The following is a 17,712-nucleotide window of genomic DNA, read 5'->3' on the forward strand; positions in this document are numbered from 1 at the left end:
GAAATGAAGGCACTTGTTCGAGGTCACCAAACCATTATGTATCAGAGGGGAATCTTGAACCCAGATCTCCTTAGCTTTGAGGCCAGCTTTTGATCCACAACACCATGCAGCCTTCTTATACTACATCCATCTAAAAGAAAAGCAGTGAATAATCCGTGAAGGGTGTGTTTTATTCAGCAAAGGATGCGAACCTATTTTTAAAAACTGAAATGACACCACAAAGAGGGAAAATAGAGCAACAAAATAAATTTGCAAATCCAGTTCTGTTTCTTTCCCCCAAGGCTTTCCCACACACGGCTGCCAGGTAGCAGAGTAGTTAGCAGTCAGTGAAAGTGAGAGCAGTTTCAGCCCCTCCACTGGATTCTCTTCCCCACACAGGCCCACCACCTCTATTCCCTGGGCACCAAGGGCTTCGAATCACATTAAATTCTTTCCCTAAAATATAACATTTAGAAGATTTCTCTCAAAAACACCACTGAATCCCTGTACTTTTTAAAAAAGAGGCCTTTGGTGTGATCTCTGAAATAATGAACTGTATGTAGTACCAAGGCGAGGATGACCCACTTGATATTTATGGGTTTAAAATCATTATGGATTTCAAGGGCAAGTTTGAAGAAAATTGTAAAGAAGCTAAGACTAATCGAAGTAATCCACTATTACAGATGAGCAAGTCAGGCCAAACACATTATTTTTGGTTTAAACACCAGCAATTCTTAAATGCACAATTCAAACACAGACTCCTTCCTCTGTTGAGCTATTTCCCTAATTTTGTTTCTAGTTAAGAAAAATGATGAATGTCACAATCCCTCAGCTTTAATGATTATTCTTTCTAAAAAAAAATCATAGTATCAGATCAGCTCCCTGTATTTGTCCTCCAACTGCCCTTTTCAGTTTTTGAAGAAGAGGGCCAGGTTTGAGGTATTGGGGATTCTTTCTGGATCTTGTGGAATTTTCACTTTTGATTAAAGTTTAGTAAAAGGCAGCTGAATGCAAAGGTACCTCTGACATGAAGAAAGTCTGTTTTTTTACCCTCCGGGTCAGGGGTTCTTATTCTGGGGTCTGTGAACTTGGACTTTCAATGTGTTGACTAATGTGTTTTAATATCATTGGCTTCCTTTGTAATCTTATTCATTTTAATATATGCATTTAAAAAGATTCTTCTGAGAAGTTGTCTGTAGACTTTACCAAGCACGCCAAAGGTGTCTGGGATACAGAAAATGGTTAAGAACCTCTGTTCTGGATAATTCACTACAGCATTCCTTGAGGTAGCCTGTATAGTGGAAATAGCAACAAATTTGGGTGTCAGTCAATCTAAAAGCATTCATTAAGCACCTCCTGTATACCAGGCAGGGAATTAAGCACTGAGAATGATGAAGAAAGGCAAAAGACAGTTCCTGTTCTCAAGATGCTTGAGATCTGTTGGGAGCCAGGGACTTAGGTTAGAATCCTGTCTCTGACCTTTACCAATTGTGTGTCCTTGGACAAGTTAACCTTTTGAATTTCAGTCTTCTTTTTTGTAAAGTAGGAATAAAATACTTTCTTCACAACATAACATAAACGGGAGTTATTATTTTCACTCTTATTATCTTGAGAAAAGGCAATACCCAAATGTTACTTCAAGGCTTCATTCTTTTCATCTTTCTTTGTATAGTCAGCTCTTACTATAGTTCCTGGCACGTAATAGGCACTTAATAATGCTTCTTGTCTTGACTTGATTCATTGGCCAATGTCTAGCAGTTTGTACTTCATTTGCATGTCTGCAGTAGTGTTACTAGTAGCAATAATTGCAATAGTAGTAGTAACAGTAATAGTAGTAGTAGTAATAGTAGTAGTGGTTACTCAATTCAGAGCTTCATTGTTTTCTCCTTTCTTTGTATCTCCAGCTCTTAGTATAGCTCCTGGCACATAGTAGGCACTTAATAATGCTTGTTGACTTGACTTGATTTCATTGGCATTGACTTGATTTCATTTAAGCAGTTTGTACTTCATTTCCATGACTTTAGTAGTATCACTAGTAGTATTAGTTATAGTGATAGTAATAGTAGTAGTGATGGTAGCAGTAGTAATAGCATAGTAGTAATGGTAGTAGCAGTAGTAGTAATGGTGGTGGTGGTAGTCGTAGTAGTAATGGTAGCAGTAATGAATGTTATATTCGTATAGCACTTTAAGATTCGCAAAGTTCTTTACATGTGTTGTCTCATTTGATCCTCAGAATATTGCCGTGAGGTAATTAGGTACTGTTACTATCCTGTCTTATAGCTGAAGAAACTAAAGGTCAGAGAAAATAAGGGACTTGGATAGGGGCATACAGCTAGTAAGTATCTGAGGCAGAATTTGAAACCAAGTCATCCTACTTCTGAGTCTAGCACTCCATCCACACCTCCACCATGCCTCTTATAGAAGGGGATGGATATGGTGATGACCATCTTATATGGGACAAGTCAACGCCATCTTTGTTGGCTTTCCAAGAGTGGTGGTAATGGGGATACTCCCTGGTCATTGTGAAAAAGTTTCTGATTAGTGTGAATTTCAGTTTAAAAGATGTCCTCAATTCTATTTCTCACTTAGATTTTAGAGCAGAATCCTCACTTTGACCTGCAGTTTTTATTCTAATAGTTCTTAGCTGGGGAGGGGGGTGGGTACTGGGGAATGGGAATAGTGTCTTGGGCAGAGTGCCTCTGATCTCTGACCTTTGTCCTTATGGCTAGTGAGTGAGGTGAGTGTTTAGTTTTTTTCTAGGAAAACATTATTCAATCATTAAACTGCTGGGTGAAGAATGTAGAAAAACAGGATTTTTCCCCCTTAATCTCTTCTTGGGCTTCATAGAAGACCTGGAGTGAGAGAAGCGAAAGTTTTTCTGTGGGCCACAGCGAATGGGAAGATGGTGGTGATTTTGCCCCTTCTTAAGAGCATGTCAAGCCTCAGAATGTGCTACATAGACGCTGTTGCATGTGTGCAGTGCTGCTTTCCGTTCTGTTGCTATATTGGCATACATCACTGAAGGGTTGTCAAATATTCCCAATCTGAGAAGGCATATGCCACACAAAAAGGAATTAAAACTTCTGCCGTAAGCTTTCAAGAAATTTATTGGTAGCATTTATGCCTAGACTGGTGTTTGGAAATCCGTTTTTCTTACCCCAAACCTATTTCTCTGTGGGCCTAGGACTCGGGGTGGGGAACCTGCAGGGTCAAGGGCACATGTGGCCCTCTAGGTCCTCAAGTTTGGCCCTTTGACTGAATCCAAACTTCACAGAACAAATCTCCATAATAAAAAGATTTGTTCTCTAAAACTTGGACTCAGTCAAAAGGCTGCACCCGAGGACCTAGAGGGCCACGTATGGCCTCAAGACCGCAGGTTTCCCACCCCTGGCCTAGATGGATTTTTGTAGACATGGAGAAACAAGTCCTCAGCTGGACTTCTGGATATGCCACATACTTTATGGTCCTGTTATACTGGTCTACTTACTGTTCCCCACCGACGACAAGCCATCCCACTTTTCTGACTGTCCCCCCATGCCTGGTGCATCCTCCCCTCCTTGCCTTGGCCTCATAGCATCCCTGGGTTTCTTCGCTTCTGTAGGATGAGGCCTTTCCTGGTTCCCTTGGGAACTGCTTGGGCCTTCTCCTCCAAGGTAATCTTTCTTCTTCACTGTACGTCTCTTGTATGTACCTACTTATTTATATATTGACTTTGCCATTAGCATGGGAGCTCCTTGAGGGCAGGACTGTGTTTTTGCCTTTTTTTTTTTTTAGCCCCCAGCCTTTGCATAATGCCTGGCACCTAGCAGATGCTTGTTGGTTGATCGATTGAAAATGAGGGGGAACAATTTCAGCAGGGGAATAACAGTGGATAGAATGCTTGAGTTGGAGTCAGGAAGACCTGGGTTTGAATCCCCCCTAGATACTAAGTCATTTACTCTCTCTGAGCCTCCATTTCCTCATCTATAAAATGGAATAACAGTAACATCTACAACACAAGGATATTATGAGGATCAAATAAGAATATATGTATATATAAGATTAATTCTCATTTGAGTACATTAGAAATGATCAATATCAAATATCTTCTCATTTTATACATATATTTGTATACATATATAAAGTACAATATAAATATTAACTATATATAATATTCTCATTTGAGTATATTGCAAATTATAAATATTATAGAATTCTAATTTTATATATAGGTATTTGTATGCATATATGAAGTTTGAATTCCCCAATGCTTCAAGAATTCTTATGTGTCCCACTAGACACCATCATCTTCTAAGGCTTCTGTGCCTTAATAGACACTCTATATGAGCTGCTGTGGCAGGAAAAATGTCTTCTGGGCCCTCAACTTTAGGGATTTCCCTCTCTGGGCTTAGCTGGGTTGGTCTGTAAGGGACAGAAATACATTTTGTTGGTGCAGCTGGACTTATGGATTGTTGGTGGAGCCACCCTGTTTACTCTCCACTCACATAAAATCTCTCTCTGAAGTCAAAGTTAAGATCCCATTTCAATAAAATTTTGCCAAGCACGTTGCAGAAGGCTAGTATTGAAGTAGGGTACTGGGTGTGAAATGATAAGAAGAATTCCTACATTTAACACATCAGTGTTATAATAATCAAGGTTTATAAATAAGGCCCTTAAATAATTTTGTAGTGGGGTAGCACCTCATAGAAAGCAAGAGGTTTTTTTTCTCCTCATTTTTTGCCTTTTTTTTGTCCTAGCTTGTGACAGGGAATAGAAAGGGATTAGTTTAAAGAATATCGGTTTTATCCTCTGTTCATCCTCTTTCTGGTGAAATTCCTTGGATAATAAGATAAGCACATAAAAGTCCTAGGCGATGGGCATTTTGCCCATGCTTGGGTTTGGAAGGGAGCCTTCCTCAGGCAAGCACAGCCTTCATTTCTCTTCACTGATCTGCTTTCTCCTAGGTGGATCAAGTTTGAAGAGAAAGTAGAACAGGGTGGTGAGAGATGGAGCAAACCTCATGTGGCCACGCTGTCCTTGCACAGTTTATTTGAACTGAGGACGTGCATGGAGAAGGGATCCATAATGCTGGATCGGGAAGCTTCTTCTCTCCCTCAGTTGGTGGGTAAGTATCCTCCTCTGGTGACCTCTTTTTCTCCCCCACACTTTGGGTAAATGATTTCCAGCAAAAATATAGCCAAACATGTTTTGAAGGGGCCCTTTTTGCCTTGGTTAGACTAACTGTGAGTTAGAAGGCTCTAGACCAGTCGTGGTCCAGGGGGGCTATTCATCTCACCTGGTCTCATGAGAAGTGCATCAGAGACATCTCAATAGTACTATGCGAGACCTGATGAAGATGGTCCTTAACAACCAGGGGCATCACGGAAGGCTTCCTGAAGAAGGTGGCATTTGAAATGGGCTTTAAATGAAATGGGAGAGGGGGTGGGGGGCATCCAAGGGCAGATCTCCCATAAGCAGTTGGAGATGTGGGTCTGGACTAGGCCAAACTGTATCTGAACCAAAATCTCTTCCAGTTCTGGGTAACTCACCACCACTCAAGGCAGCCTGATTGTGTTTCTTTACCAATGTAAAGGTTCAATAACCTAAATCTGCCTCCCTTACACCTTTGGTCCTTTCTCTTCATTCTGCCCCCCAAGGCCAGACAGAATGCTGAAGGCCATTGTTCTTTCCAAATGACATGCCATTCTAGTGGTTGAACATAGCCATCATCCCTCCCCACCCCCAACCCCCATGGGTGGATCTGTAGCTATCAAGATGATCGTTCCATTTTCTTGGGTGATAACACAGCACATGCTACTTGGTTGAGAGAATTTTTCCTCTTTGACAAAGCTGGTGAGACTGTAAAGTAAAAATTGATATGTGGAACAGTGTGGGTTATTGTTTTAAGGACTGGTAGAAAGAGTGAGAGAGAACAAAGAAGAGATGAAGTAAGGGCTTTTGGGGTGACTTTTATCCCCCAAACTTGGCGGGAAGGGAGGTGAATTTCAGAAGTGTTCTGGAGTTGGTGAAAAGACACAGGGTCTGGTTTGTGCACTTGAAAAGTGCGAGCTGAATTCCAGTGTCAGAATTCGTGGTGCTGAGAAACCACGAAACACTGAAGAAGGAAGCGAGCTATTACCTTAAGGGCCTGCCAGTGGGCAGTTCTTTTCTTGGGAGTAAGCTCAACGGGTACCATTCAGACAGGCAACTATAAGTTGACTCTGAAACCCAGATTCTTCATCACACCCTGCTCCCATCCTGGTACTTACTGGGTATGGACTCTAATGAAATATGATCTTTGGCCCTGGGCTAACACAGAAACATCCCCATTTATCACAAGGATGCAACGAGAGAGAGAGAGAGAGAGAGAGCGAGAGTGAGCCAAGGGCCCAGCAAAGTAGCAGACAAAATCTCTCATGCTATTTTTCAAGGAGAAGATGCAGAGGAGTGGGTGGAATTGGCAAAGGGGTGGATTCAAAGAACAGTCACTAAGGGTTTGGTGTTAACTTGCAAAGAGCTCTGGGGTTGAGTGTCTCTGGGATCTGAGAAGGGCCCTGTGATAACAGTTCTGTCAGCAGCTTGGATATTGGCATAGGTGATAAATGTTTCAGATTTACTAATGGCACCGGAAAGCTGGAAATGACAGTTAACATGTAGGAATATACAGTTAGAATTTAAGAAGACCTTAACAGGCAAGAGCGTTGGGCTGAATCTAAGAAAATAAAGCCTAAAAGGGGAAAAATCATTTGTTAAGTGCCTACTTTGCATGAATCACGTGGCAAATATTATCTCATTTGATCCTAGCAACAACCCTATGGGGTGGGTGCTATTATTTTACAGATGAGGAACCTGAAACAGACAAAGGTTAAGTGACTTGCCCAAAATCACACAATTAGTAAGTGTCCAAGGCTGGATTTGAACTCAGGTCTTCTTGATTCCAGGTCCAGCACTCTATCCACTGTGCCACATAACTGCTAGAGTATTGGGCTGGACCTGATGAGATGAGACTTAAAATGTATAGATATAAAGTCATATACTGTACTCGGGCTCAAAAAAAAATCTACTTTGCAAGTCAAAGATGGAAGAGGAATGACTAGACAGTGGTTGACCCTCCCAACCCCTAAATCAGAGAGTTTTAGTGGGCTGTAAACTTGATAGGAATCAATAAAATGATTATTAGAATATTAGATTTGTTAATTATTAAATATTCATTAATATTAGGTTATTAATAGAATAGAAAGAAGACCCCAAAAGCTAATGTTATCTTTGACTACATGAAGAGAGGTAGCGTATCTGGAACTACGGAGGTGGTTGTCCTGTCTTGGTCAGACCAAATATAGGCATGGGTTCTAGAGTTAAGTGAAGATGGAAATGTGAAAGGTTCCCAGAGAGTACCACCTTTCCCTCCAACACTGCAGAAATGTTCTAAAATGCTTCAGAAGGAACAGAGGTCAAGAAAACTGAAGAGAAGGAATAATTTATTCCTCCTTTCAGTCCAGGACTGCACGAGTGGACTGCTAGAGGCTTGAGGGTATTCTGAGCTGAGACAAAACCAGGAGGAGGAAGCCAACACTCTGAGCTGGGACTAAAAGTAGAGGGATCTTTGCTTGGCTAGTTGGAGCAGCAGTGCACAGAGCCAATCCTTCAGGTCATGGCATAGGGAGAGTGGACTGGTCAGCTCCACCAGGAGACCTACGTTCAGGGAACTGACACCTACAACAGAGCCACAAAGGAAGAAATGGCCAACATGGTAACTGGGCAGGCTATGTGCTGGATGGCCACCAAGAAGCCTACAGCCAGCACGTTTGGTGATATAGCACATGGGAAGTCCAGTCTGGAGCCACAGTGAGGGACAGGGCTAGTACATCCCCAGAGCCTATGGATGCTCCAAGAAGTCTGGGCCCATTATTATTGTTGCAATTACCAAAAGAGAACACAACATTTGGGCAGCCCCAGTACCGACCAGCACACTGGGAGCTTTGCAGGAGGCTTATATCCAGCAAAAACTACAGTAATTGGTGAGACTTATCAGGACCTCAGTAGGGGACAGAGATAAATCTTGGTTGGGGATATAGTTTAAGGTAAAGGTGATAGAGATAGGGAAGGGACTAGAACTTGTATTTGCTCACCAGACAATAGACCAAGAAGCTAGGGCATTCTAGGCTCCACTGAGAACTGTGGTGACTTTGTCATCCAGACCATAGAGGGGACAGGACCAAGCTAGGACTGCCTAACCCATCCAAGAGTGCCAGAGAAAGCTGAGTCTGTCTCTGGCACAAAATCCCAATAAAAAACTGAAGCAAAAGATACAAATAAACACAAGAAAATGCCAAACACAATGAATAAATGCTATAAGTTAAGAAAAGTTAAAGAAAAGCCCAGGAGAAGAACATAATTACATAATTATAAGCAGTTCCTCAGAGGGTGAAAAAGAATGGCTTAGCCACAAGAACTCCAAGAGTGTTTGGAAGAAAATAAGCCAGAGCTAAAAAATGAAATGAGAATTGAAATCAGAGCTTTGGGGGGGAAATTGGAAGGAGAAACTTAGAACAGAAGGTGGAAATCATTACTAAAGTAGAGGAACCCCTGAAAAACAAAAGGAGCCATCAGATTTCAAGAGAGTCATGAAACAACAGGGAATATTAGAACAAAGTCAGATGATTGAGCAAGCGAAAGAAAATGAAAGGAATCTTATTAGAGGCACAGCTTTAATGTTAGCCCCTTCCTGGTTCAGGTTTGATGTTGAAATGAAATGAGGTACTTGTAAGTCACTGAACATTTAACATGAGGAGTTTTACTTTGTCCTAACACAACAAGGGTATGCAACAAGGTTAAAGTGACACATCATCTGTGGAGCCAGCCCCTCTCATCTCCACATGGAAATACATCTAGTCATCAATACATAGTAAAGGTATTTGTGTGGACTTCTGGAATCTATCAAGTTAGAGAAGCCTCAACCCCATATGGCTGAGATATTTTATGCCCTTTGATGACCAGGAACCTGGGACCATTCAAGTCCCAGAAGCAGCTTTGTGATAGGCCTCCCCCATATTGGCTGGGTCATGGGGTGTGGGTGAGGTGGAGAAGGAAGTGGTATTATGGAAGCTGGTGCCAATCAGGCCCCAGAGGCAGCTTTGTCTTCTCTTAGGTAGGGCCCCCCTATTGTTGATGGGAGTAAAGAAGTGTCATGGAAATCCTAATCTTATAAGAAATCTATTATCAAAACAACTGACCTAGGAAAAATGTTATAGAGAAATCATTTTAAAATCACTGCACTTCCTAAAAACTGTGATCAAACATAAAAAACCTGGTCATCATATTTCCAGACATTGTAAAAGAAAACTGTTTTAGAGGACAAAATGGAAACAGAAATAATCCAAAATCTTCTGAAAAAATTCCAAATATTGGGAAAGTCATAGGCAAAATCTGGAGCTTCCAGTGAAAGAGATAATACTAAAGCATAAAAGGAAGACCTCATTAACCAAAGAGTCACAGCGAGTATCATATAAGACTGTACTCCAACTGTCATAGAGAAGAGAAAACCTTGAACTAAATTCTAAAAGGCAAAAAGATTTCAAACAAGAATAACTTATTCTGTAAGTCTAAGTATGATTGACAAGGAAAAATGGACCCTTAGTGCAACAGAAGACTTTCAGACATCCCTGGTGAACAAACCAGAGCTGAGTAGAAACTTTGAAATACAAATGCAGGAGTCAAGAGAAACATAAGTCAAGAGTCAAGTACAACAAACACAAGGCTTGGATGTGGCTTTATTGTTTTAATTTCCTTTTAAGAGGGGGAAAGAAGTGGAGAAAATGAATGTGATAGAGAGAAATTGCTATTTTATATGATTGGTGTGTGAAGTTATATAATAAGTGTGTGAAAAAGGTATAGAAATATGAAGGCAAAAATGGCAGAGATGGGTATCACATGAAGCTTGCTCTTACCTGAATCAGACAAAGGAGAACTGAACACATTCAGAATTTGATGTAGAAATGCCTTAAATTCAACAGAGAAATAGGGCTTTAAAGGGTATGGGGAATTTAAAATGCAGGGAAGAATCAGGGAGAGAATAATTACGTGCAAAACAAATGTCGTCTTTGGAGGGTAGGTTGTAAAGTAGGGATTAAAAAAATGAGAGAAACAATAGATTAGGGCCTGAGTTTAGTGAAGAGAGGAGGGGCAGAGGAATGAGCTGAGCAGATTGCTTTTCTTTCTTCACCTCTTTCTTTGTCAAGAGAGGATGGGGGAAAAGCGGGATAAGTACAACAGGATAGAAAGAAATACAGAAATACAATCATAACTGTGAATGTGATGAACTCACCCACAAAATGGAAGAGGAATGGAAAGTAAAATCCAGTGTTACATTGTTTACAAGAAATATACTTGACAGTAGATGTTTTCCAACAAAACCTGGATGACCACCAGTGAAGGGTATCATGAAGGGGCTTCCTGCTTGGGGTGAGAGGTTGGATGAGATGATCAAATGTCCTTTCTCTCTCTGATTTTAATATGTGATTTTTGGGTGGGACTGCCCCTGTGTTATTGTGAAGAGAATGTTTTAAAATAGATGATGGCCCTTTGTGAAGCTGTCCTTAGAAGCCATGCAGTGGCACGACCAGCAAGGGAGAGTCACCATGTGAACGGCTCTTCAACATAGCTTTCTTTAGTTAGACCACCTGCTGAAACCCTAACAGCAAATAGCTGTAGAGTGAGGCCATGCTGTAGCCAAGTGGAAGTTGACAAGATCTTTGTGTTCTTAGCTTGACTTGCCATCAACTTTTATTTCCTCATGGAAACTATTTCTCCAATCTCCAAATATTTATTTTAAACATAGACATCATCCTAAAACCTTAAGCCAGGAGCTCCTTTTTAAGAATCCTCACCCACTGATATATCTGTCCTGCAGCCCCAGGGCCAACCAGTCATCCAATGTAGGCTGGCACTGATAATATAGATGACCAAGGTTGACTGAACCAAGGAGCATGTCAGAAATGAATAGAATATATAGAATGGGAAAAGAAGACTATTTGAAGAGACAGAACTGTTTTTGGGGAACAAAATTGATAGTAAAAGAAACAATCCTAAAAAGCTTTTTTCAGAATTGAAAATTACAAAGGGTATCAAGACTGAATTTCATTAGTTTTGAGCCTGGGCAATTGAGAGAATAATAAAAATCAAGATGGGGAAATTGGCAGGAAGTGCAGAATTTTGGGAGAAATATAATAAGTTTAATTTTGGACATATGAGGTTTCAAGGGCCAATTAGACATTTGGATAGAGATATCTAGCAAGCTAATAGAGAGAATTCTGGCCAGAAGTTGGGGTGGAGATATCAGTTTGGGAGTCTGTGCGTAAAATGATAATGATAAAACTCATCCCAGTGGGATTGGATGAGATCACCAATGGAAAGAATAAAGAAAAAAAGAGCAGCATTTGGGGGTTAGGATTAAAACTAAGCTCAGCAAAAGAGATGGCCAAGAAGAGAGACAGATAGACAAAGAGCCGGGCAAAGGAAGTTAAAGGAGTATTGAGAAACAAGATGTAGTCAAATGTTGCAAAAAAAATCAATGAAAATGGGGACTGGGAAAAGGCTGTTAGATTTGGAAATTGATAGGTCATTACTGGCTCTTAAAAGAGGAATTTTAATGGAGCCAGAAATCAGATTAGATGGACCTAAGTATGTGAGTGATACTGAAGCAGTGAATATAGGCTATAGGTGGGAGGTATAGAGCCTTAGATTTGGAGTTAAGAAGTCCCAAGTTCAAATTATGATATAAACACTTACTAGTTGCATGACTCTGGTCACTCATGTAACAAAGTCGCTTTATCTCTCTCAGCCTCAGTTCCTTTATCTGTAAAATGGGGATAATAATAACACCTTCTTCATGGATACATTGTAAGGATCAAACAAGATTTCATGTATATAATTCACGTACACGTACACATATATGTATATATATATATTATATACATATATATGGCAACATAAATGTTGACTATTATTATTATGAATGATTAGAAAAAGCATTAATTAGGCACTTATGGTATATTTACACTCTGCTAAACCCTGAGACTACCAATATAAACATGAAGATAGCCCCTGCCCTCAAAAACATTTTACTCCAAAAGAGGAAGGCAAGCACATATATAAGAGAGGTGTCCAGGGAGGAATATTTTGGTTTGGAAAGCTACAGAGATGGTGAGTGGAGTCATGGGGAAGCAGATGGACACTCCCTTTCCAGGAACAATGATAGAATCAATTTAATTATGGTTCTAGAACTGGAAAGTCAGCAGTATGGAAGGTGGACAAGGTGCAGCATTAGTGCGTGTTGATATGATGGGGAAGAAAGGAAAGCGTGGCTGGAGCCAGTCCTAGATGTGGTGGGCAACTGAGGCAACCACTAGTCAACCCAGAGAGGAAAGGGGGAGGGGAGTTATAATTATGAGTCTACTTGTGAAAGAGAAGAAAAAGATGGGAGGAAAGCTTGAGAGGGAGCAGAGTCAAGGAAAGAGTTTTGTTTTATTTTCAGAATAAGACAAACCTGAATATAGTTGTCAATAGAGGGAACATGAAAGGGAGAGTAAACCATCGATGGAGCAAGGTCTTAGAGAAGACAGAAGGGGATGTCATTGAGGGCACAAGTTTTGGGATTAGCCTTAACAAGGACAGCTATCTACTACCTTCTGAGACTAGTGTGGAGGTTACAAGTATGAGGGAGTACTACTAATTAATTTTACAAATTGGTTTACGGTACGATCCATAGTTTGACTGTTCCTGTGTGTGGCCAAGGGAAAGCCAAGGTCTCAGTCATGGGAGTCACAGTTTCACGGACTCTGTGTTGCCAGGGACCATATGCCTTATACTGAAGTGCCTTAATATAAGTGTAGGTATGGAGTGAAGAAGAAGACTGATCAGAATACCGACCTCTTTAAGAAAGAAGGTGAAGTGACCAGGGGGCTAGTAGGTAACTGCCATGAGGATTTGCCTAGGGTGATATGTCTGGATAGGCTGACTTCTTAATGTAGAAACACAAAACTATGGGCTCTCAGAGCTAGAGGGACCTCAACATTTCCATCATGGAACCTATACCTAAACAGGAATCCCCTGTGATGGCAGAGGAGAAGAAGAAGGGACACAAGTAGCACTCTTCACAATTCTACCAAAGAACCCAGAGTTCTAATGTGTAGAGCATAGTACTATTCTCAGTCTAGTGCAAGCACTGGAAAGGCAATTTTTATCTGTGCTTGCTCTCCAGATCCTATTGGCCTATACTGCTTCCTACCTTATGGTAGCACAGTTGTATGTATGGAGCTAAGCCTGGGCTTGCTACCTGCCACGGCTGGCCCTAACCTATGACAAGCTAAGATTTATTTTTTTTCTGTGTTTTTTCCCCCAGTAATGTAAAACAATAATAGTTTTTTCTTTCTAAGAACAATGTAAGTTTCAACTGTTCTTCAGAAGAGTGATCTTAGCAAATTTAGGAAATCAATCAGTCACCAAGCATTTATAAAGCATCTAATACTGTGCCAAACATTGTAATAAGTGCTGGGGATATACACAGTCCATGCCCTCAAGGAACTTACATTCTAATGAAGGAGACAGCATTTACATGTATTGGTATAGACAAAGTAGATGGAAATTAACCTTAGAGGGCTAGGCAATAGCAGCTGGGGGATGGGACTGAGAAAAACTTCTACCAGAGGTAGGTGTTTGTTCTGAATCTTGAAGGAAGTCAGGTAGTCTGAGACAAGAGGTGAGAAATGAAAACATTCTAGTCATGGGAGACAATCACTGTAAAAGCCTGGATATTGGAGATGTAGGGTTGTGTGTGAAGAACAGCAAGAAAGCTAGTATGGCTGGACTATGGAATGCATGGATGGGTGTGACGTTTATTAAGACTAGAAAGATAGGGAGGGGCCAGAGGATTTAATTGAAATGCCAGAGGAATTTATATTTGATCAAAGAGTTAATGAGAGAGAGAGGGAGAGGGAGAGGAAGAAGAAGGAAGAGGAGGAGATTATGTAACAGGAGATATGATCGGATTTGTGTTTTAGGGAAATCACTTTGGACTGAAGAAGGTAAAGGTTTGAGGTAGTGAGGCTAATTGGGAGTCTTTTGTAATAATCTAAGCAAGAGAAGAGGATCTAAACTAACAAGATGAAACTAACAAGAGAAAAGGAAAGGTACAGAGGAGACATTGATATAAAAATCTTAAGATTTGACAGTTGATTGGATATGTGGGGGGAGTGAGAGTGAGCAATATAGGCTGACACGGAGATTGAAAACATGAGCGAGTAAGATGGTGGAGAGCTCAATAGTAACAAGAAAGTTCAGAAGAGGGGTGGATTTTTTTTTTTTGGAAAAAGACATTGAGTTCTGTTTTGGTGTTAAGCTTGAGATACTGATGGGGCATAGAGTTAGAAGTGTACAACAGGAAATTCTCTTTTTTTTTTTTTTGAGGCAATCAGGGTTCAGTGACTTTCCCAGAGTCACCCAGAGACACACTAAGTGTCTGAGGTCAGATTTGAATTCAGGTCCTTCTGACTCCAGGGCCAGTGCTCTATCCACTGAGCCACCTAGCTGCCTCAGTAGGAAATTCTTGATGCAAGTTGGAGGTGAGGAGAGACTGGGGCTAGATAAATGTAGGAATCACCTTCACAGAGATGAAATTAAACCCATTGGAGCTGATAGGATCACTGAGTGAAAGAGTTTAGGAAGAAAAGAAAATACGGCCTAGAGGATGGGCCATGGATGAAGAGATCCAGCAAAGGAGACTGAGAAGGAGTGGTAATTTAGAATGGAGGAGAGAGACAGAGAGAGAGAGAGAGAGAGAGAGAGAGAGAGAGAGAGAGGGAGAGAGAGAGAGAGAGAGCGTGCGCAATTAGAGTTAGCAGTGTTCCAGAGAGTCAGAGTGTCCAGTATGAGAAGGTGGTCAGCAGTTTCAAAAACTGCAGAGAGATTGAGATGTATGAAAACTGAGAAAAGACCATCAGATTTGGCAATTGAGGCTACTGGTAACTTGGGAGAGAGCCATTTCAGTTGACTGTTGAGATTGGAAGCAGAGTTGAGGATGCTAAGGATGGAAGAGAGTGAGAAGATAGGAAACAGAGGCACTGATTCCTTTTTCAACTATTTCAACTGATAGGGATTATTGATATGTGAGGATAGTTACTGGGGATGGTAGGATTTAATGAGAGGGTTTTTTCTTTAATATTAGTCAGGGATGACTAGAAATAGATTCACAGAAACCATCTTTTCATATTGTTTACAGTGATACTGGCTTTCCTTGGGCCAGGACACAAGTTAGTGTAACGGAGAGAGCATTGAATCAGTCAGACTTTCATTGGTGTCTGGGCTCTGCAGGAGATGTGTATAGTGGAGGGTGGAGGGTGGATGAGGGAGCTCGCCAGTAGCCATAATCTTCTCAGTCAAGTAGGAGGCAATTCATCTGTTGAGAGAGGATTTATCCTGAATTATTCAAGTAATTGGGGGGGAGGCATCATAATATTGACCAACCCCACAGGGATGTTGTGGAGAATCCTGCATGATTGTGCCTCAAATACAATGTACCTCAAGTTTTATGTAAATGGATTAGATAAATAATAAGCAGTAAAGGCAAACATAAATAAATAGCTTGGCTTGGCCCCTCATCCATATTCCACCCACCACTTCTTTGCTTGGAATTGTCTTTGATAACCGCTGACATCCCAGCAGGCAGAAAAGACGGGGATGGAGAGAAGAATGGAGAGTAGGTTGTGCATTTGCTTTAAAAGTAGTATAAAGTGCTCGAGCTCTAGGCATTTTAAAGAAAACAAAAGGGGAGAGTTGTGGGACATGGCAAGCGAAACGTACAACATATTTGCCAGCTGGTGTTACTTCTCACAGATTGTTTAAAAAAAATATGCCTAATTATCGCTCCCCAGAGCTCTACTGTTTCACGTTCCGTACACAGAATCTGAAAGCAGCTCACATGCGGACAAGTAGCTTCCAGCCCTGAGCTCACTGCCTTCTCCTCCCCACTGGCCTGGCTTGCTGTGTGGAAGGTGTTCCATAAACTGGACAACCTAAATACTTTCTATTATTAAGGTTGACCATCCTGAGAATAAGAGATGGAAGTTAACTTGGCGGTCCTCCTGTTGCCTTGCTCTTTGTAAGCCGACGTCTTGATAAGCTTTCATTTGACTGCTCTTTCCCAAAGACTGGAGGCATAGGTTTTTGGCTGAGACTCTGGTTTTACTAGGGTTTTTTTGGGGGGGTGGTTAAATATATGGGTGATGAGAAACACCATATTTATCTGAATTTAGTCTGTCCCCACCTTTCATAAGGTAATATCTCATTGAAAGGAAAATAATAGTGGATTCCCACCCATGCTTAGGTTTTTATATCAACCAGATACAAGGTGGTTGGGGTTGGGGGAGCATATCACATGCAGTGCTCCTTACTTCCAGGTGAAAGTCTCATAGACCACATGGAGTTTTCCCAAATATGTGTTTGAAAAAGATAGGAAGTAAAGGCCTGATGTACTGCCATGCCTTTAATTCCTGCTAATGGGAGAGGCTGAGGCTGGTAGGTCACTTTAAATTGGGAAGTTCTGAGCTGCGGTAGGGATAAAACTGATTGGGTGTCCACACTGATTGGGCATCTGACACACAATTAAGGGAGCACCTGAAAATGGAGTGGGGGTGGGGGAGGGCACGTCATCTTGTCTAAAAAGGGTTAACCCACACAGGTTGAAATCAAAACAGGTCAAAATTTTTGTGCCAATCAACAGTGGGCTTGGGCATATGAGTAGCCACTGCCTTTCTAGCCTAGAGGTGATAGAGAGATCCAGTTTTGAAAAGGAAAGGAAAGGGAGGGAAGGGAAGAGGAAAGGGAAGGGGAAGGACAAGAGGAAGAAGAGGGAGGGAGAAGGAGAGAGAGACAGAAGGGAAGGAGAGGAAAGGAGAGCAGAGGGAAGGGAAAGGAAGAGAAGGAAAGAGGGAATGGAAGGAAAAAGAAGGGAAGGGAAGGAGCAAGGGAAGAGAGAAGGGAACAAAAGAGGGCAGGGAAGGGAAAAGAGATAGGAAGGGACAGACAACAATAGGAAGAGATAGATAGACAACCCGATCCAGTGGAAAGAACATTGAATTACTAGTCAAAGGGACCTGGGTTCAAATTCTGGTTTTGCCAATTTCTACCCGTTTGAATTTTGACAAGTTATTTAACCTCATCTTCCTTATCTGTAAAATTGAGGGGGAAGAGTTGGATGAGATGACTCCTACGGTCCCTTCCAGCTCTAAATATGGCCCAATCCTATGGCCCAATTCTGCTGCTTAGAAATCAATGTTATCTGTAGACTCTGAGAAAGAATCTGAGTTGCAGGCAAGCTCGAAGTTATCCAGGTCAATATCCACTTGAACAGATGCCTGCTTTATAGCACCATGACAAGTACTTGGATTGCAGTCCTAGCTCTGTCACTTACAGGTCTGTGGGATCCCAGCTGTTACACAGTTGTGACCTTTGGAAATGAACTGATCAACAAATCAATTAGCAAATAATTCTTGAGTGTCCTCTGTGTGCCAAGCACTATGCTAGGCACTGGGGGTACCAAGTAAGGAGTGAAACAGTACTAGTCTTCAAGGAACCAGGATTCTGTTGAAGGAGCATCTTGGACACCTACCAATAGATATGAAAAATATGTCAATAGATACAAGTTGATTTGAGGGGTGGGAGAGAAGCAATGTCATAAAAACCCAAAGAGAAGAGATTATT

General features: G+C 41.3%; 1 protein-coding gene across 2 annotated transcripts in view; it reads left to right on the top strand.

The window, feature by feature from the left end:
• The window catches only part of SLC4A4 (solute carrier family 4 member 4), a 398,910-nt gene that overhangs the window by 180,202 nt on the left and 200,996 nt on the right, over positions 1-17,712 (top strand). For both annotated transcript variants that reach the window (XM_020988496.2, XM_020988499.2), the window contains exon 5: positions 4,923-5,083. In XM_020988496.2, coding sequence (XP_020844155.1) covers positions 4,923-5,083 — 161 coding nt within the window. The remainder of the gene's footprint in view (positions 1-4,922; positions 5,084-17,712) is intronic.

Source organism: Phascolarctos cinereus, unplaced genomic scaffold (genome assembly GCF_003287225.1).
Source record: "Phascolarctos cinereus isolate Bilbo 61053 unplaced genomic scaffold, phaCin_HiC Scaffold_9;HRSCAF=440, whole genome shotgun sequence".
NCBI lineage: Eukaryota > Metazoa > Chordata > Mammalia > Diprotodontia > Phascolarctidae > Phascolarctos > Phascolarctos cinereus.